Below are 21,217 nucleotides of genomic sequence, written 5' to 3' on the forward strand. Positions count from 1 at the left end.
CATATAAGCAGCTGAAAAAATATGTTTCAAATCACCTTTGTTAATCTGGGAGGCTAGTTTTTTTAAAAAATAAAAAAACCGGCTAATAAACTAGCACAGTAGCACCATAGAACCAAGCAACATAAGCAGCTATGCCATTAAAACTCTGTTCCAATGAGGCCTTCACCAACTGCCCAGGCAGGCGTACTATGTGACCCATGAGAGCAACAAAGCAATCAGATTGTACAACGGTGCTGGGATATACGGATATGGACAAACACACCCCCTCTAGATCACACCCAATATTTCCACCAAGTTCCCCGTGCTGCGCAAAACATTGATCTCTTGCATTTTATCGAAATGCCAAGTCAGTCACAGTGTACAGAGTATGCTTTTCCTCCACATTTACATATTTATTTTCCTTAGGAATAAGTGACAGCTTACAGGATGGCATTTTCAAAGATCCCTTTGCAATTCATGGGTCAATCAATACTCTTTGAAATTTTCAGAAGGCTTTCCACTTAAGGACAATGCTAACTGACTTGGGTCACATTTTTCAATAATTATTTGTTGTGGTATGGGCTCTGGCCTTCAGGAAACTCTAGAAGGCTTCAGTCACAAATTACCCCTGTGGTGGCAGTCACAGGCTTAAGAAAAGCTTAGGTTCCTCTCTAAGGAACATCTCCTTTCAGAAAGCCAGAAATGCAAGTATCAGTTGCTGTTTTCATATCTTGGGCAATTTTTCTTCAATTTTCATCTTTCCATGTTAACTTGCTCCTATTCTCTTTTATAAAATCCCATCTGTTCAATTATTTATTTCTAATTATTACATGTCATGCTTTCTGCAGAAGTCAGCATATAAACAAGAAAATAGTGCTGCACACTGTGGTGACTGCATAATGTTAGGTTAAACGAGCAATACGTAGGTGAAATCTGCAACATTTGTTCTCAAAACAAATAGTATATGTGGGAGATACATTGTAAGACTTTGAAAGGTTTCAGGTATCTGTGGCCTCTTTTAGTGGGGCGGGTTCTGTAAGACCTGTTTTCCCCCTGTATAGTTGTTCTTTTCCGTTTTTCTTGGTTGTTTGGTGTACTTTGTTTTGTATGTCACTTTGTAAGGAAAGAGACTAATAAATAACAACAAAACAGCAACACAAATTTGAAGTTGCGCATTTCCTCAGTCACACTATTTCACTTTATCCCAATTCTCTGCATTCACTATCTCTTTTGTAGGCAAGCATCATCATAATCCCACCATCCTTGTTTAGTGTTTGTGGTTAAGTGAGAGAGCTTAATCACAACTCCCCAGTTTGGATGACATCCTAAACCAAATTTTGGCTTAAATCAGCAGCAAAAAGGACTGCGGAAGACCAAAGTGGCAGTAGCAGCTCACACAATTATGCAAACTTGATAAGATAACATTTGGCTTAGCATATCATGCAAGCCAGGACACTGTAGCACACAAAAGTGGGACCCGCAACAAATGTTGCTGTGTGGAGTATTCCCTAAAATCCCCATAGTTCCCTGTGAAGAGGGACTGATTGTCAGACTACTCTGAGAATTAAAAAATTGTCCAGTAGCACCTTAAAGAGCAACTAAGTTTGGGTACAGGATAAGTGTGCATGCACACTTCTTCAGATACACTGAGACAGAAGTCACCAGACCCTTAAATATAGTGGGAGGGTGGGGTGGGTTTTTTCTTAGAAGGGTAGTAGGGTAAATGGACATAAATCTGACATCAGGAATCACAAGACAGAGAAGCCAGTAGGAGAACACTTCAATCTCCCAGGACATTCAATACAGGATCTCAAAGCAGCTGTCTTATTACAAAAGAATTTCAAAAATAGACTTGACAGAGAAGTTGCAGAATTACAACTTATTACTAAACTGAAAACTATGGAGAGACCTGGTCTGAATAGAGATATTGGATTCTTGTCTCATCACATATGCTAAAGCCATTTTTGGTCATCTGCATACTATCCCTTGCTTTTTCCTGTAGGACTAATTTACCATACCCATTGAGTCAATCACCCATCTCCTATTAACCTTCTGAGAAATACCCCACCCCACCTTCCCACTATATATAGGGGTCTGGTGACTTCTGTTTCAGCGTATCTGAAGAAGTGTACATGCACATGGAAGCTTATATCCAGAACAAACTAAGTTGGTCTCTAAGGTACTACTGGACAATTTTTTAATTTATTTCATCTCAGTCAGACCAACACGGCTACCTACCTGAATCTACTCTGAGAATTGTAGCTCTGTGAGGCTGATAGGGACCTCTATCAATTCAACACCCTTAAACTACAGCTCCCAGATTTCTTTGGGGGAAGCCATGACTGTTTAAAGTGGCATCATAGTGCCTTAAATGTATGACATGAATGTGGCCTAACTAGGGATGCCACGTTCCTAGAAAAACATGATTGTCCTTTATGTTGCCTGAGCTGTCCTGTATTTTGCTCGACCAAAGGTGGTAACCCTAGGCCAAACTCCCCTTCCTTATCATTCAGGGATGGAATAAGATTCAGGGAGGGAAAGACAAGGATTTGTGTAGTCACAAATGCTGGTGTTTTACAGCAGGCACTGTGGTTCTAAGACCTTATTGTTTTGTATTTATTACGAGCAGGGGGTTCTGCTTTCTCTCTAACAATCCTACCTCTGCAAGGCCCATGTAACGAGGCAATACTATCTCTGAAATAATGAGCGAAGGAATGCAGTTCCAATCTCAGGTGAGATTTCACACACTAAAGAACCAGATCAATACAACCAGAAGCAGGCCGCTCAATATCCCCTGAAATATTGCTTCATTTTTCTTCTTATTATAGATGAGTTGTGTTATTATTTTCCCCAAATCAATATTTTACAACCTTTTTTATCCGTTTCTCCATAAATTTTGTGATTACTTTAAACTGGGAATTCCGGTACACTAAATAAGATGCAGTATCTGAAAGGTAGTGAGAGTACCAACATGGTTTTTCCACTTCTTTTTAACAACTTGGGCACTGTACCAGGGTGAAAGGGGCAGGCTTATGAAAACGTGATCAGAAATATTTTTCACTGAGCAAAGTAGAAACCTGGAATGGGCTCCTGTAAATGCAAATGGCTAAATAATAATAATAAATAATAACAACAGCTTCAAAAGATTTGGTGTATGAAACACAGAATTGAGATACACGGTACACACGAAATTTAATTCCAAGCAAAATTGGCCTCTCCGCTACCTCTGTGCCTGGTCGCAGTTAAAGGGCCAGCATAATTCACTGAAATTGTTTCTTACAAAGCAGATAATTTTGTGCACCTTAGAATGATTTAATTAGCTTCCAGAGCTGTCTCCTGCTAAGTGTTTAAAGTGTCTGCAAATCAGATCATGTTAACTCATCTGCTGCAGTACTCTTAGAGTGTCTTAACAAAAAACTGTCGTCTTTAGACATTAATGGAAGCAACCCACAGACCCCTTGGAGAGCAAGCAATATAAGTTAATTACCCAGTGATTTGGAGAGTACACTGTAACCTATACCAATTGTGTGGTGACTTACCTATTTCTAAACCTTCAGCGCACTTGGCTAGCATAACTATCTTCTGAAGTTAGGTATTCCCCAAACTGGGCTAGGAGAGCACAGTTTTACAAATTTATTATTTGAGGCATTTATATACTGATTTGAAGGTTTAACAGCCTTCCAAATAATGACATGATCAGAAGCATAAAGTAGCAAATTCAGTATCCAATTCACCAGTGAATCTAACACAGAAACACGAACCCTTTACCCTTAATTTCCAAATGTTTCCAAGATGTAAGTACCAAGCATTTTACTTCAGCAGGTAAAAAGATAATTCATTTGGTATCTTCAAACATTTTTTCAATCAAAGGTTTATGGGCTATTTAAGTAGTCACTGCTATTAAGACTATGCTTGAAGATCCGTTACAAACAGGTTACAAAGAGAATTTAGTATTTCTATTATTGTTGTTGTTATGATTACTATTTACAAAAAAATAAGAGCCAGTGGTATAGCATACAAGGAGACAATACATTACAATAAAGCTATAACAAAATCCATAAACAGCTGAAAACTTCATCAGCAGAAAACATTTAATCAGCAAACAACAGAATAGTTAACACTATGGGCCAAAATCCTAGACAAGGTAAGTTTTTTTTATCTGGTGCCAAAAATATGTTAATGGTAGCACCAGGCTGGCTTCATTGGGAAGAACATTCCACAAGCAGAGAGCTGCATCTGCACATTCATGACCCTTCAAACCTTCCCCAGAGGGGGCACGCAAAGAAGGGTCTCAGATGAAGGCAGAAAGGACCAGGTAGGTTCATATGGGACCATGTGCTCTAAAGAATATTGGGGTCCTCATCCACACAGAGCTTTATAAGTCAGCTGATGTGGCTGAGCCAGGATCATTTACATTACATGTCTGTAAACTAATCCTATGTTTGAAAGCACAGCAACAATATAGCAAAGGACTAGGCTATCACACACACACAAAAGGAGGTTGGTTTATATCAAACAACATGCCCAAACATGTTTTGTGCTAGCCATATATAGGAATCTACACCATGGTTTATGTTTCCAGACACAGAGCAGACAAGCCATAGTTTTGAGCTCCTTGCTGCTTCCAGTTTCCATCTGCTCAGCACTCAAGTTCGTATGATTAATCCCATTTCAATAGTGAAGCAATTTCTTGAAACAGAACAACTTCCTTAATTTGTCAATGGTTTGTAAAGTGAGACATGACATCAAGCCACAGTGAGTACAAACTGTGGTTTGATATTCTGGTGTGGCAGCTCCTTGCAAACCAAGCTTTGAATGCTATGCTCTACCGTGACTGTTGGAAGCAATATGCTTCTAAATACAGTTCCAGGCCAAAGCCATTCTAAAGATTCCAAACTCAGAGAATCTATACCTTCAAAAATACGTAATGGTTTGGGTATGAGGAAGGACCTGAAGAAGGGGGCAGAAATAGTGCTGTGCTTAAGATTTATTCTGTATGTTATTTTTTAAAAAACATTCTCCATCAATCCACATGAAAAGCAATTGCACATAAAAACTATAAAAATGGGAGAGAGAAATGTTGAGGTATTTTCATGTGTGAGGTGCCAGGGTTCTCTTGAAATTACCTTGGGGTGTTTGTCTGTTCTTTCATTCTACAAATCATTTCCCCAGTGGTCTGTACTCTGCAGCCTTCCCGGGAGGCCACGCTTCAGTTAAAGCCCGGGGAAACCAATGCAAGAAAATTCCTTCCTTGGGCCTTTTTCAGACTAGGAAATCCAGGCAGCTGGGGAGGCTGCAGAGCGCTGAAAAGATGTTTACTAGAAATAAATGAGCATACACCATCCTCAACTACCTCACAGCAACAAGGTTAGCTCAAAACCCCAGTAAAATTCTAAAGAAATCATTCAAGTGCGCTCAGAATGGGGCAGAAGAATACAAGGGGGCAAAAATCTTTCAGAAATTGGGAGGGCAGCAGCAAAATCAGTAGCACCACATTCTAAGAGCTCTTGGTGCCTATCCCTAGTTCAACTCTCAGCCAGACACATGCTAAAAGAAGAGAGGTTGCAGGGTGATGAACTGCTTGGCTTTACACCACTTTCCATTGCTATCGCTTTAGCCTCTGCCTGCATCTCAGTGTAGAAATCAAGCTGTTTTACTATACGGATTCACTTTTCAACCAGGCTACTTGCATGGAATGAAGCACACCTGAGACTTTTAGTCTCTTATCAAGGGACAGCTTTCAAGCAGCCCCTGCAAATGAACCAGAAAGAGACTGCTGGGAGGCAGCTTGCTTGAGGAGTCATTAGAGAATGCTGCATAAAGAGCACTGCCTCTATGAATATGCTCGCCTGTCCTTGAACCTCTGCTTCTCCTTGCTCTGTAAAGTAGCCATGAGCTTTCCCCTGAATTCTCATTATGGGCTGCCTTCATTTATACAGTGGTACCTCGCAAGACGAATGCCTCGTAAGACGAAAAACTCGCAAGACGAAAGAGTTTTTCGGTTTTTGAGTTGCTTCGCAAGGCGGATTTCCCTATGGGCTTGCTTCGCAAGACGCAAACGTTTTGCAAGTTTGTTTCCTTTGTCTTGCAAGTTTGTTTCCTTTTTCTTAAAACCGTGCATTCAGGGGGTGCAGTTGCGACTTGACTTCGAGGAGCAACTCATAGCACGCGGTGTGGTAGACTTTTTTGAGGTTTTTGAAGACTTTGGTGATTTTTGAAGCTTTTCCAAAATCCGTGCTTTGCAAGATGAAAAAATCGCAAGATGAAAAAACTCGCAGAACGAATTAATTTCGTCTTGCGAGGTACCACTGTATATGTTAAGGGCATTTACAAAGAGAGCTGACATCGGAGCTTAAAGGGTTTCTTTATACAGCACCAATAACTGTGCAATAGGATGGTCCCTGGGGATCATCCTGTTTCTTGAGCATCAAATAAGCTGTTTTGTTTGCGCTATCAACCCTCAAGAAAGGGTTGAAGTTCTCGGGTTAACTGCAAGGCCCAAGGAGGGCAAACAGCTTGACTACATCAACTGTGGGGTTATATCACTATAGAATTAAATAAGTAATTGCCAGGATAATCTTGGCAATCGTGGGTGGGGTTTTTTAAAGTATTAAATCCAGTTTACCAGTTGCTGCAGAAAAAAGGGTAATGTCATGACTCACGCCTGCTAGGATGCTATCCCATTAATCCTGCAAACCTGCGGCAGGATTGGTTTTTAACATCCACTCATTTTCTGTTTCGTTTGCAAAACAAACAAATTCTGAGTGAATTCTGAGAGCAAAAGCATCTCAAAATAATCCCGTATCTTTTAATAATCAGTAATTGGTACCCACATGTAAACTGCAGGTGCTGGCAACAAGATTTGGGACAAACAGTCCAGCATTTCCTGGTTTGAAAAACATAGGACCTTCTTATACTGTCAAAACACTGTAAACAATCAGATGCAGAGGCACAAACAAAATATGGCTGCAGTACTGTACTTGTAACATTATAATGCATATGACACTGCCTTGGCTTTTGTGACAGTGCCTTAGTATAGATAAGGTGAAGATTACATAGATGCTACCTTAGTTTAATCAAGATAACAGTTTGCTGCAAGTGTCAGTTTGTCCTTAAAGCCTACAATAATTCTTATGGTGATGAAGTTCAGGTGCTATTGGAATACTTTCCATGGCCAAAAATGGGCTGATCAGGGCTAATTCTGGCTCATCGAGTGCTTAATCTGGTATTATGTAGCCAAGAGAATTCAACCCTACACACTTTTATTTAGAAGAAAGTTCTCAATGACACATTCTTCCAGATACGTGCAACAGGGTTGCACCTTAGTTAGGAAACCCACAGAAATGGGTGCCCAGTTCCAATAAAGAAACTACTGCTTGTTTTTAAAGTTGCAAATCTACATTCAGACACCGAAGGGCTTGTTTTAGAAATTATTCTTTAAATTAAAATGCAAGTTATAATTTGACAAGAAGAAAGATGTACATTCAAATACCAAACAGAAGTGTCTTCAGACAATTGTTTCTTCTTGTTCAGTTTCTGTTCCACAAAGATATATTGGGGGGGGGGATTAATAGGTGTTTTTGTATTCTTTAATTAACCCTACATCTGCTGGAAGTCAAGGTTTCCTGGTGGTAACCACCAGTGCAAAATCCAGGTGCAAATGAACAAGCAGTTCAAAGTGGCAGCTCCTGACGCCTGGAGGTTAACCATAATTTATGTTCACCGGAAGAAAGTGAAAGATTATGTTGGTTGTGCTGAACTTGTCGATGGGCAACAGAGACAACAAGGAGTATAACAGAAATATATGGTGTTTTCACACTTCTTTGCTGTTCTACCTTGCTAAAAAAAAAGAAGGGGGGGGGAGAACTACCCCTGTTTCAGGAATGGTTTAAGCCTCTATTCAGTTCTGGAAATATTGTACTTCTGATCTCTTAATCATCAAGAAATGCAACAAGGCTTTTAAAAAAATAAATAAAATAAAATAAAATAAAATAAAATAAAATAAAATAAAATAAAATAAAATAAAATAAAATAAAATAAAAAACTGTCCCCACACCAACTGCTGGAAAAAAGCTAGGGCAAAAACAAATCAGCCCATCTCTAGAACAAAATGTTTTTCTCAACCTTAGCTACATCAGAGTGCAAGTGAGAAATGGTGTGATGTCTGAATCATGGTTTGAAAACCAGCAGACATTATTTGAGGAAGGTGTGAACCCCATGGTTTATCCAATTATGATTTGGCATGATGCTTGAATCACCAAACCCTGGTTACACTGACAGGTCTGCCTCCAAAGGTTACTGTAACATCAAGACAGAAAGCATAGATACACAGGGCTGCATCCAATTAAAATTAATGGACCTAGTTTAGTCACATCCATTAATTTTGATGGGTCTACTCAGAGTAGAACTGACATTTGATGCAAACTACGGTTTTCCCACAACCTAATATCAGCACCACCTCGAAGTTCTCAGTAATTCAAGTAAACGAATAAGCCCTTTACTATGTAAGCAGGACATGTACATGTCATAGCACTGTGGGGACTTTGGGAAAGATTCAAGGGCTTCCACTATGGGGCTTTCCCCCACTCCTCCTCCCCAAGCGGAAATGCTTGCTCTGATGGGACACTGGGCATAGCTTGATGTTAAATTCTTTCCTAGAGGTTGCATCCAGCAAATCTGTCCCATTATCGCAAGGCAGAACAGAATTTCCCCTTCCTCTCCTCATCCCATACATCTCCCAGATCTGTTGCAAGTGTTCCTACTACCCTCCAGAGCGCATTGGGCACAGGAGTGCATAGGGAGAGGTGAGAGAGGGGAAATTTTGTTGGGCAAGCAGAAGTCCTTGTATTACAACACTGAATGGTATCTAAATTTGATTGGAATACTTGTAATATATATTTGGCTCTTTTAATGCCAGCGCTATAGTACTTTGGCTTTAAGGGCTGATTGATTTAAAGCAGTGGTTCCCAAACTGTTTGGTCAGAAAACCTGCTCCCCTCATAGGATTCCTTTCTGATAACCATATTTTCACCCTAAATTGGACATGAAAATGAACCCTCACATGCCAACTTGTGTTGCATTGATTTTACCATCTACCATAGCTGTCAACTTTTCCCTTTTCTTGCAAGGAATCCTATTCGAAATAAGGGAATTTCCCTTTAAAAAAGGGAAACGTTGACAGCTATGCCATCTACTGATCACAGAAATGCTACCTTTTTCAAACTGGGAATCACTAATCTATGGTAATTATGATGAATACATCTTCTCTAAGAAGTATGCAAATTATTGTATTTGCAGGTCCAAATTAAAATATACTTGCTAGAAAATCCTATTGAAATCCCAGAACAAACTTCAGAACTGGACAAGATTATTATTTTTTCATCATTTCACATGTTAAACCTTTGCTTATACCACATGCTGTTCAGACCTCAAAATGCAGCATCAATACATGACTCACTTAAAACAACAAAGCTTGTTTTAGTGGAAATCCCTTGAGAATCAGGCCACGTTTTTACAAAGTGGGTAACAATACACCAGCAGCTGTTGTAAAATAACAATAGAATATAAAATCCTAGTAAGGCCAATCAAACAGAGCAAAGTTTGGAAGCAAGGGTGTGAAAATGAGAGCATATGGGTAAGGATAAAGGAAAGGATTTGCAAGATAAATTTCAGTGACCCTGCGGGTTAATTTATTGTTGAAGCTGCAAAGCAAAAAAAGGGGGGAGTTATTGGCTATGAAGGTCAGATAACTGGTTATGCCACATTAAATAGGTCAGAAAATCCAGGAGTCCATGGGATTGCATGAAAATTGCCAGAAAGCCATATAAAGTCTGGTTACCCCTTTATCGTTAATACTCTCCTAATCCTTTAGTGCAAATTTATAGTTTAGAAATGGCAACACATCTTAAAGATTAAAGGTATGTGACAAACAGTTCATGTCCCTAAATAATCAAATCACATAGCTTAGACCGGGCTCTTATCAGCCTCCCCCCTCCCTCACCTTATGATTTCATAGGTAGAAAATACTTTATATCCCCTATTACATAAATGATGAATTGGACCATTGGTTATGGGCTGTTATTTGCTTGGCTGTAGTCAATATGTTTTCTTTGGACAGGGATTTCAAAGATTTATGTCTCTTCTGGATTTATCACTTATTCCCTTAGAGCAGACAGGGAAAAGTCAAGATTGTAAGGCCGTAGGCACATCTAGACTTTATAATATTGGGGAGGAGGACATTGTTGCTTTAAATAGTCTGAGGACCCTGTGCTGCATAAGGCTTTGTTGGGCAACCAGACAGCGCAGAGAGAAAAAGAACATATTTATTGGGAAGTGTAAAGTATGCAAAATAAGATATTTCATTGACTATAAATTTTAATATGACTGTAGCTGTAATTGCATTAATTCTGCAGACACAGTAATAATGTACAGGTTTTAGCTCTACTGTACTACACTGTAAAAAGTTATATGAAATTAGTTACATCTTTCTGCCTTCAGGTTTACTATGTTTGGGTTCCACATGATGACTGTTTGCTTACTTGGCTGTAGTGATTTCATATCTGTATTGTCCTTCATGCTTTCTGACGTTTCTATGAAACAGCTGAATGAGATCATCCTGGGTTTTGGAACTGGGCATCATCAATATGCCAATGACCCCATCTAGCAATATCTCTCCTTTGCATCAGAATCAAATGAGGTAGTAGACATGCTGAAGCAATATTGGGACTTGATTACATGATAGTCAAGAATCTGAAGCACCACCCCTACAAGATGTTGGGTAGGGCTTGGTGATGTTAGGTTTTCAATGCCGCAATGTATCACCAGCCAAACATCGTGATCTGGTGATACACCACAAAGCTGGAACAAGCTGCATTGGCCCCAGCCTGGGAGTTGAGGCACTTTCACCCTAGAGTATTATGGGCAGGGACAACACAGCTTGTTTGCGCTCTCAGCTGGAGGGCGGGAAGGCTCCCACTTCCCAAGTGAGTGAGCCCCGATATAAATGTTATTATAAGCAAACAAGCAAATTAACTGCAACACAAACCACCGAGAAGCCAACAGGCTGCAGGCAATAATAATAATAATAATAATAATAATAATAATAATAATAATAGTAATTTTTATACCCCGCCCTCCCCAGCCAGAGCCGGGCTCAGGGCGGCTAACACCAGTAAAATTACAATAAAAACATAATGGGGGGGACCAATTTAAAATACGGGTTAAAATACAATTTAAAATGCAGCCTCATTTTAATAGAAGCCCATAGATCAAAACCATAAGGGTAGGGAAACATAAGGGTCAGACGGAGTCCAAACCAAAGGCCAGGCGGAACAGCTCTGTCTTGCAGGCTCTGCGAAAAGATGTCAAGTCCCGCAGGGCCCTAGTCTCTTGTGACAGAGCACCCCACCAAGTCGGGGCCAGTATTGAAAAGGCCCTGGCCCTAGTTGAGACCAATCTAAACACCTTCTGACTTGGGACCTCCAAGGTGTTGTCATTTGTGGACCTTAAGGTCCTCTGCAGGGCATACCAGGAGAGGCGGTCCCGTACGTACGTAAGTGGTGACAATGACCTACCAGCACAGTGACACAGTCTGATCTGTAAGAGACTGAGGCTGTAATCCTATACTCATTTACCTGGGAGCAAACCTATTGCACTTATATAGGCCTTGCTTTTAAATAGACATACGGTATATAGGATTGCATGTGAACAGAGAAGGAGGAAGAGAATCTCAGGAATGTTTGGGAACATTTAAGTAGCGTTTAGATCACAGTGTGTTGTTCTTTTCTCTTCAGCTTCTCTACTTGTATCACAAAGAGCAAAAATTCCCCAATTATTTTAAAAGTGGTTACATGGAACTGGAGTACATCATCTGATTAGCAGACTTTATGCTGTTAAGAGTCATATGTTTGCCTTTAATCCTTGGTAGAACTTTGAAAACCGGCAGCAATCTTACAGTTTTTAATGTGTAAATCTATGCAGTGTAATTTATTCTAATTGCTTCACTTATGTTTATTTGATGCACAACAGGAGCAACAGAACAAAAGATGGAGAAGCCCTGCCTTCAACATTACCTCCTTGACTGCATGGCCTCATCCTCTTATACCATTCAATAACAAAGAACATGTAAAAGAATGTATTAAAAAACCTCCACCAAATATTTACTGACCTCTGACATAATGTATCCTGTTCCTTATCCTTGGGGATGAGAGTTTGAGACTTTTGTATTCTATTTCCTACTAAGAAATATTTCCCCTTGTTCCAGTGAAACTGACTCCTTGTCCCCAAACCAAACTACTACTAAAGTTGTTATTAACTATTCAAGCCTGAATGAAGAAAAAGAAAGTAGCACATAGCACTGTGGAGCAGAGGTGGTGAGTTGTTGGAAGGGGAATGAGAACACACCAGCAGATCCAATCTGGTCCTCCTGTCAGGGTACTTGCATTGCACAGCTCTTTCTGCTGGTATACAGCAACGACTCTCATGCCAGCAGGTCAGGGAAGTCTGCAACCCCATTACACCATCCTATACTGGTGCATGGAAGACTGTAGAGCTGATGAGGCTGCGTGCTTCAGTTACTCCACATAAATTAAGTTTTCATGATGCTCTCTGGTCAAACATTGGAAGATGGATTAACCAAAGGAAGGAGCCAAGCATTTTTGGTAGTTTGATACAAGACTAATGACAGCCAGTGTGTCTCTTATTACTACTTAATCTAATCAACAAGCAATGCTTTTACAATGGTACCTCTGGTTACGAACTTAATTCATTCCAGAGGTCCGTTCTTAACCTGAAACTGTTCTTAGCCTGAGGTACCACTTTAGCTAATGGGGCCTCCCGCTGCCACTGTGCCCCCAGCGTGTGATTTCTGTTCTCATCCTGAGGTAAAGTTCTTAACCCGAGGTACTACTTCTGGGTTAGTGGAGTCTGTAACCTGAAGTGTTTGTAACCCGAGGTGTTTGTAACCTGAGGTACCACTGTACTACATTTCCTTTTTTAAAAGAAGCCCAACATTTTTTTTGATTGTACGTATTTGGAGGATTAAGAAACCAGATATAGTTTCAAGAAAATGGGAAACTTTTTCATGAACAAAATTCAAAATGTCAAATTCGGTCCTGGGGGTAAATATTCACAGTGTGGACTAGAACACAGAGAATTCTTCACACCCAGGTGGCTTTTATCCAGAATGTAGTATTTTGGTGTTTTGTAATTCCAATCAGTGAAAGGATTGGCTTCGTGATATTTTGAAAAGAGTGCAGGACTACGGAGATCAAAAGTCTGATATGCAGAAACCTTTGCTCCACTCAGGATGCTATTTACAGAAGATAAGAAAGTGGCAGAAAACAAGCAACATTCAATTCTTTTTTGAGGTGGGGTACTGTTCTATTTTGAACAAATGAACACTCATGCAATGAATTTTTCTATATTCCACAGGAACTTGAAGTGTCTTGCTTAATATCTCCTCAGTATATTTTTGTTTTAGAATAGAATCGTCAGTGTAACATAGAGTCATATTTTAATGCCAGAATCTACTGAAAGAATATATTGCATTTAAATGAGTATGTTAAACTTCATGAATCATATATTGTACAAGGTCTAGCAACCTTGGTAGTTTAGGATGACCCCAGCCCAGCATTGCAGTCTCTGGAGAGCAGCAAAAACTGGAGATTTGTCCACCCAAAAATAAATTGATATGCATACCAGTTTGGTCACATGTTGTGCTGGCTTATACCAGGTGCCTAGATCAATCCTAATTTGCTGAATGGAATTTGAAAGCTGACACACGTAGGAGGTGATTCATGCTATTTTAAAAAATCTCCAACAGTTGGAAATATTTGAAAGAAATTTAAAATATAATTGAATTGAATAATTGCATTTTTAAACTCTTTAGATTTCAAATAAAAGGGTGGAATATTTAAATGCATATATACATACATACTTAGGTATGCATTCACTGGAGGTTTCAGACAAACCCAAAATTAAGCCAAATAAATGCATTTGATTGGAAGTCAGCTCTGCTGACAGAAAGCATTTGTGCCCAATGACATTAGCCCTATTCCCAGTCATCCCTAGATGGGACTGTCTCACACCCAGTCATTCAGATTCCAAGACACACCATCTTGCATTTCCTTCAGTAAAGACAGCCTGACATAGGCATTTCTGTCAGCTCTAGTTGAAAACAGTTTTACTTCTCTTCAGCGACTTTTGTGACAGGCAAAATCCATGCAGAAAAGCAGTTCCTGTCAGGAGGTTTCATGAGTCTGTTTGTAACATAAACATCCTTCTGAAGTGCTTCCAAGGAAAGGGGTGTGTGTGTGTGTGTGTGTGTGTGTGTGTGTCTGTTTGTGTGTATTCTATCACACTGTAAGCCTCACGGGGAATTTAATGTAAAAAAAGAGAGACTAACATTACATTTTATACAATTATGTGAATTTTAAATACGTTGTTGCTTTGTGCTAAGGCTGGCCCCTTTTAAGAGTTCACTGAAAAACAGGCACTGCTGAACACTGAAAGTCTCCGAGTTCTTTTTTCTATATTTAAATATATTTAACATCCAAATGTGAATTGTTTTGCTTTGCAGGAGACTGCCTGTGAAATGACAGAGGTGGGGTGGGTGGGATCAAGGAACTGTTTCCCTCTCTTAATGAAGCTCAGAATATACAGTTCTTACAAAAAAGAATTATTTTTTTAAAGGCATAACATTTCTCCTTGCATCGAGGATCTTGCTTCATAGATGCAACATGCAATTCACAGATCAAATTTCTAAGTTGTTGGCAGTTAAATGAAGGGGAGGGGGGAAATAACTTAAAATTAATGGGCCACTGGGCTTTTTTTTCTGAGAATTTAAGCACTTAACAGTTTTTTAAAAAAATGTTTACAGCCAGGTGGCTTGAGGGGATATTTTGTTGAACACTGATTAAAAATAATTTCTTCTAAATGAGACCTAACCACAAAATGGGGCCATTAATGGATAGGGCATTTTCACCAGAGAGGAAAGTACGCCTGAATGGCTTTTGCGCTGCCCACAACCCCCAATTCTCTTTCCTCTTTTCTTTCCTCCTCTGTCCTCTTTTCTCATTCTCAATCTCAGGGTAAATAAACACCAAGTGATGCCTCACTGTTTTCAGCCAAAAACAGAGGCCAAACTCCTCTGAGAAAACATTTGGCCTCTGTGGTTTTGTAAAACGTTCCAGAACACTGAATTCACCGACAAACACTGTGGAAAAACTCCCACCGACTGGAACGCTGCTGTGGAATGTTGCAGGATCAGAACTTCCAATTGGTCCATTTCCTGTAGGCCCATAATGAGACTTGTTAAAAAAAAAGTGGGGGGGGGGATAAACTATGTGGGAGTTAAAAGAAGTTCTCATGGGAAAAATGAATGGCAAGAAATTCTCGCTTTAAAAGAAACAGCTAATCTGCTAGTTTGATTATTCTTCAAAATTTACAATGAACTAATAATCCTAATTAAAACCACTTGGCCTAGTTCTGTAAAGCATCATGGCTTTTTCTATGCTTCGTTTGTACACACCACAGTCTATTATTTCTCCCCCCTTCTACTGATCACTAACAAAGTGCTGACTTTGTCAGGGCGGCTGAGCTAATTTTGTGAACTCAGTGTGAAACCATAGCTAAACAAAATTGTAGTAATTTTCCTTAATTTGTAATAGTGATTGGAGTGCAAACGAAATTTTCCTCTTGGGTCAATCCTATAATTTTCAATTAACTTAAACTATTCAGCAGGTTTGCTCCAATTCTGCATTTTGTTTAAAGGGCTGGGAGGCATTTCTGAAGGTGAGACCGATAGGTGTATAAATGTATAACTCCCGCTCCCTTTTAATTTTTTGTACCCAAACAGTCATCTGCTTGTGGATTCTTAAGTCCTCTGGACTGCATTAAGTTCCTTCTTTGTTCAGTATAAAATGGAGTACATTGTGCAAAGAAAACAAAAAGCACCACCCCATTTATTTATTTTTGAAATGGATTCTAAAAAGACAATAGGCACACAACCCTGCAAAAGTTAGCCCTTGCAATAAATGGATACAGGCAGCCAAGTATGCGGAGAGCTGAAATACAAGTCCTGATAGACAAGAGAGTTTCAACTGCAGGCCAGTGTCTACCCTGGGAAGCCCATTTAAAAGGGATTTTGAACAAAGACAGTGCTAGGTAGCAGGCAAGTCGAGGCCATAGCAGCATAGAAGGAAAATGAAGGCTGATAGCCAAAGGTACCTGGAGCAGGGCCAGGGAGCCACAAGCAAAGCCCTGATATTGCCCAGCCATAGGCTCATGCCTGACCCAAATGCATTTCTAGCCTGGCGAGCTATAACGTGATGCCTAAGAGACGGGAGTTAAGGATTACCATCTTCAAGCATTGCTGCTTTACAATCTGCACTCAATCCATTATGTTTAGATCAGAGAGCCTTATGAACTCCACTAGGAGTGCTTTAAGGTTACCAGTAGCGTGTCTTAGTAGACTACACTGCTTGTACAAATGGCCAATGGTGGTAAACACAGTGGGTTGTTCCCAAAACACGGGTGCCACTGTGGTCTAAGCCACTGTGCCTCTTGGGCTTGCCGATCAGAAGGTCGGCGGTTCGAATCCCCACAATGGAGTGAGCTCCCGTTGTTCTGTCCCAGCTCCTGCCAACCTAGCAGTTCGGCAGCACACCAGTGCAAATAGATAAATAGGTACCGCTGTGGTGGGAAGGAAAACAGTGTTTCTGTGCGCTCTGGTTTCCATCATGGTGTTCCGTTGCACCAGAAGTGGTTTTGTCATGCTGGCCACATGACCCGGAAAGCTGTCTGCAGACAAACACCAGCTCCCGTGACCTAAAAGCAAGATGAGCGCTGCAACCCCATAGTCGCCTTTGACTGGACTTGATCATCTAGCAATCCTTTGTTGTTGTTTAGTTGTTTAGTCGTGTCTGACTCTTCGTGACCCCATGGACCAGAGCAGCGATCCTTTACCTTTACCTTTTTACATGCCAAGCTTATGATCAAGGTGTCTCCCTTACCAGGTAAGTATATTACATGCCAAGTTTAAAGGGTATGCATTGTATTTCATATTTCTATTATATGGAACAAGCTCTCTTGCCACACTTTCCCTTCTTCTCGGTCTATGTAAATGCACAGCTGTGAAACAGAGGCTTTTGTCAGCAGAACAACTCAAATAGATCAACGTCACCTAAGACGTGGCCAACTAGAGGCCTGTGGGAAATCCCCAAGTCGGACCCAAGTACAAGAGCAGTCTTCCTTCCTTTAGTTACCAGCAACTGGTAACATTACTCCTTCTGATCATGGAGTCAGAGCACAGCCATCATGGCTAGTAGCCCTTGATAACCTTGTCCTCCATGAATTTGTCTAATCCTCTTTTTAAAGTCATCGATGTTTGTGGCTGTCACTGACTCCGGTGGGAGCAATTTCCACATTTAACCATGTGCTGTGTGAAGAAGTACTGTTCTCTTCTGAATCTTCCAACATTCAGCTTCGGTCGATGTCTATGAGTTTTAGTGCTAGGAGACAGGAAGAAAAACTTTTCCCTAGCCCCTTTCTGCATCCATGCTCACTTTCATAAACTTCTATCACGTCACCTTTTAACCACCTTTTCTCTGAACTAAAAAGTTCAAAACATTGAAACCTTTCATCACAGGGGAACTGCTCCATCTCCTTAAACATTTTGGTTGCCGTTTTCTGAATCTTTTCCAACTCCACAATACCCTTTTAAAGTGAGGCAACCAGAACTGTATGCTGCATTCCAAATGTGGTTGCACCAAAGCCTATTGCAGTAACATTCAGTCTAAAAGCAGCAATGTCAGCAAAGATGAATGAAACACATCTTTTCCCATTCTGTTATGAACAGTCAAAATTAAAGCAGCCTTACCTGTGTAGATGAATCTTCCAGGTGTGCCCTTACAGAACTGCTTGGACTTGTAGGACAATGTAACTTCTACCACACCTGGGATGTGTCGGGGTGGTGTCTGAACTCTGATTGCATGAGGCGTAATAAGCTAGGAGGAAAAAAATAAGCAAGGAGGAAATCAGTGAGATGCAAAATAGTTCTTTAATAACACATTCTTCTCAGATCACATAAACAAAGGTTTGGAACGTGTAATTAACCTGTCAGTGTTTGAATGCGTTTTTGAAGTAACCAGTATAAAAGCCAATGACAACAATATTTGCAAATGTTCATCTTCCCAGTCGTAATAATATTAGCTCTGTTTTCATACATGGCAGGCATTTGCTTCTGGGTATGAAAATTGTTTGTGACACATTGCAACATTTGAATGCAGTCAACTTGCAGTTTCTATATATCCATGCATCTCAAGGAAAATAATAATAATTCAGGGCCTAGCATATGCTGGCTTCCGTAGCATATTATTGAAAATTAACAGAAAATTCCCAAGTTCTAAAATGTAGTATGTACCTCATATGACAAGAGAATAATCCAGTCGAAGTAAATTTCATTTGTGCCTCACTGACATATATCTATGCAAGAGTGAGGGTGCACTCAGACATGGGGATTGTTATGTTAGTTATCCTAATTACAATGCTAGTGTTTATATCCTGGATTCTAACATTTCTTTTTATACAGTGTTACCTGTTGTGTTACGGGAATGTGGCTTTTTGATCAATATACCTCCATGCCATGCTAAATTTTAAAAGTTGAGAAAGAACCATATGCTGGAATAACACTCCAAATTTCATCATGCCGCTTCGGTGGGAACATAAATGGCATTTCCATACGCTCTGGTTTCCATCACGGTGTTCTGCTGCACCAGAAGCGGTTTAGTTATGCTGGCCACATGACCCAGAAAGCTATCTGTGGACAAACGCCAGCTCCCTTGACCTGAAAGCAAAATGAGTGCTACAACCCCACAGTCACCTTTGACTGGACTTACCGTCCAGGGTTCATTTAAATATATATATATATATATATATATATATATATATATATATATATAATCTTCCACTCATTCATTTCTTGGGTAAATTGCATGCATAATAAAAACACAGCACAGGGAAAAATGAAATGAGGACAATACAAACTTAAATAAAAAGAGGAAGGTTTCAAAGAGGGTTTGGCCATGGAGAGAGGTATTGGCTGAATGGCAAAGCAAAGGCTTTGTACACAGAGGATCCTAGGTTCAATCCCTGGCATCCTGAGCTATAATACATCAGGCCTGGCAGTCCACTGGGGAATCACCGTTCATCAGATATGGAACCAGGTGGACCAGTGGTCTGACTCAGTATAAGATAGCATCATCTCTGCCCAAATTCATTCTCATTTTACAGTGTGGCATATAGAGTGGTACCTCAGGTTAAGTACTTAATTCATTATGGAGGTCCGTTCTAAACCTGAAACTGTTCTTAACCTGAAGCATCACTTTAGTTAAGGGATCATCATTGCCGCTTCCCAAAAGGAACAGAGGTGAAGCATGGGAAGATCAGCCTAGTGTAGGTGCAGTGATAGGCACCATGGATTGGCTCTGCCACCGCACCTCCACCAAACTGATTTCTCTGCACATTTCCTCTCTTGTATGCAGCAGCAAAGCTCACTGTTTGGAAGCCAGATGCACCACACCACGCTGCCTGTGTTGCCCCACCAGTCACTGCTGCATAACATCATAATGCCAGGGCGGGATGATGACGGATGGGAAAGCAGAGTGGTGAGAGGGCACAGAGGAAGAGCTGTGTTGTTACTGACAGCTTCATCTCATAATCAGAGGGAATGGTTTTACTAGCCCTCTCCAATCCCAGTGCTTTGAGGGAGGGAACAGCTTTGCAACAGCCAAACTCTAAGCGCCAGGATGAAGAGTTCCTTTCTGACTGACAGCTTTAAATTGTAATCAGAGAGAATGATTTCGCCCAGGAAAACAAATCTTTCAGTTCTTCCCCCTCCAAAATCAAATTTAAAGGTTCCCAGAACAAAAACACCTCGGCTTATTTGTCTGCCATTCTTACCCAGAAGCAACTCTCTCCTGTCTGCAATTTTCAGACCAATTGCCCATAAAACACCAGGGAAGATGAAGTGATTCCTTTTTTACCCGCTCCCAACTGTAATGGCTGCCTTTGCAGGAAAAAAAGTACAGCTATCTTTTTCCATTTTTGCATGATTCTTGCCCTCAGAAGGAGTGACCTTGCCTGCAAATGTCATCCAATTGTAGCCCCCCCCCCTTTTTTTTAAAAATGAGACATTATTCCTTTTTGGAAAGAAAACAAGCAGACTTGGACCCCTGAGCTGAACTGGGCAGCCTTCAAATTGGTTCCAGCCAAATCAGGCTGTTTTACGAAGCACTGGGGGGGGGGGGCGTTCAAATGAAATCTTATGATTGGTGAAACCCCCTGGTGTGTGTGTGTGTAAATGTGTATATGTGTGTATATGCATCTGTATGTGTGCAAATTAATATCTCTGCAGCTTCCATATGTCTGTCCCCAATTTAATTCTCTTTCAACATCATTTCATCCATTTCCCAATAAAAACATGTTGGTTCCCATGAAGAAACTGACATATTTATGGTACATTGTTGCATAGTGTTAAGGTTGAAAAGAGTTCAGCAGATTTGCTGGAAAGTTCTTTACGATCACACTCCCTCATTCTCTTTTAAGTAAATATGTTAAACAAAAACTATGGTTTTAAAAGCACAATTAAATATGGATTTTTGTCCAGTCATTCTGGGCACAAACTTTCTATCAAACTGTTGACATTTAGTTCATTTTGCGCTGGAGGTTACAGAAAGGGGTAAATCTGAAAACCACTCCCCCCCCCCCACTTCCTGTGTTGAAATTTTGAATGGATTCTTATAAATCATATTCACCTCCCCCCAGCAATGCTTCAGGAATGCATGTGTAGGAGTAGCCACTAATGATGCAGGTGTATCAATAGGCTAAGTCACAGCCCAGAGATTTAAACTGCTATAGGAACCCCAAACCCTGAGACATAACCCCTAGGCACTAATTCTCTCTTTTTTTAATGTCACAAATCCTTAAGCACTTAAGTTTGTGCTACATTCTTTCACTGTATCAAATGTGATGCAATGGAACATTTATCTGCTCTAAGCAGCCTACCACTATTTTGTCAACATTCAAACATCTCCCAGTAACCGCTATAGTTTTTCTGTACACACTAACATAACTGCAGCTGCCTGCTGCTAGACTATCTTTCCTCCCATTACAGGACCATTTACTACTAACTGCTCTGTGGATACAAATCCAGGACAGAGAAAAAAGGCAGGTGAAGTCA

The 21,217-nt window shown here is 40.3% G+C and overlaps 1 protein-coding gene across 8 annotated transcripts in view; it reads right to left on the minus strand.

Annotated features, from left to right (window-relative positions):
- The window catches only part of EBF1 (EBF transcription factor 1), a 386,228-nt gene that overhangs the window by 64,822 nt on the left and 300,189 nt on the right, over nucleotides 1-21,217 (minus strand). For all 8 annotated transcript variants that reach the window (XM_079968255.1, XM_079968251.1, XM_079968254.1 and 5 more), the window contains exon 10: nucleotides 17,858-17,984. In XM_079968255.1, coding sequence (XP_079824381.1) covers nucleotides 17,858-17,984 — 127 coding nt within the window. The remainder of the gene's footprint in view (nucleotides 1-17,857; nucleotides 17,985-21,217) is intronic.

The sequence above is a fragment of the Podarcis cretensis genome (assembly GCF_951804945.1).
Source record: "Podarcis cretensis genome assembly, chromosome: 2".
NCBI lineage: Eukaryota > Metazoa > Chordata > Lepidosauria > Squamata > Lacertidae > Podarcis > Podarcis cretensis.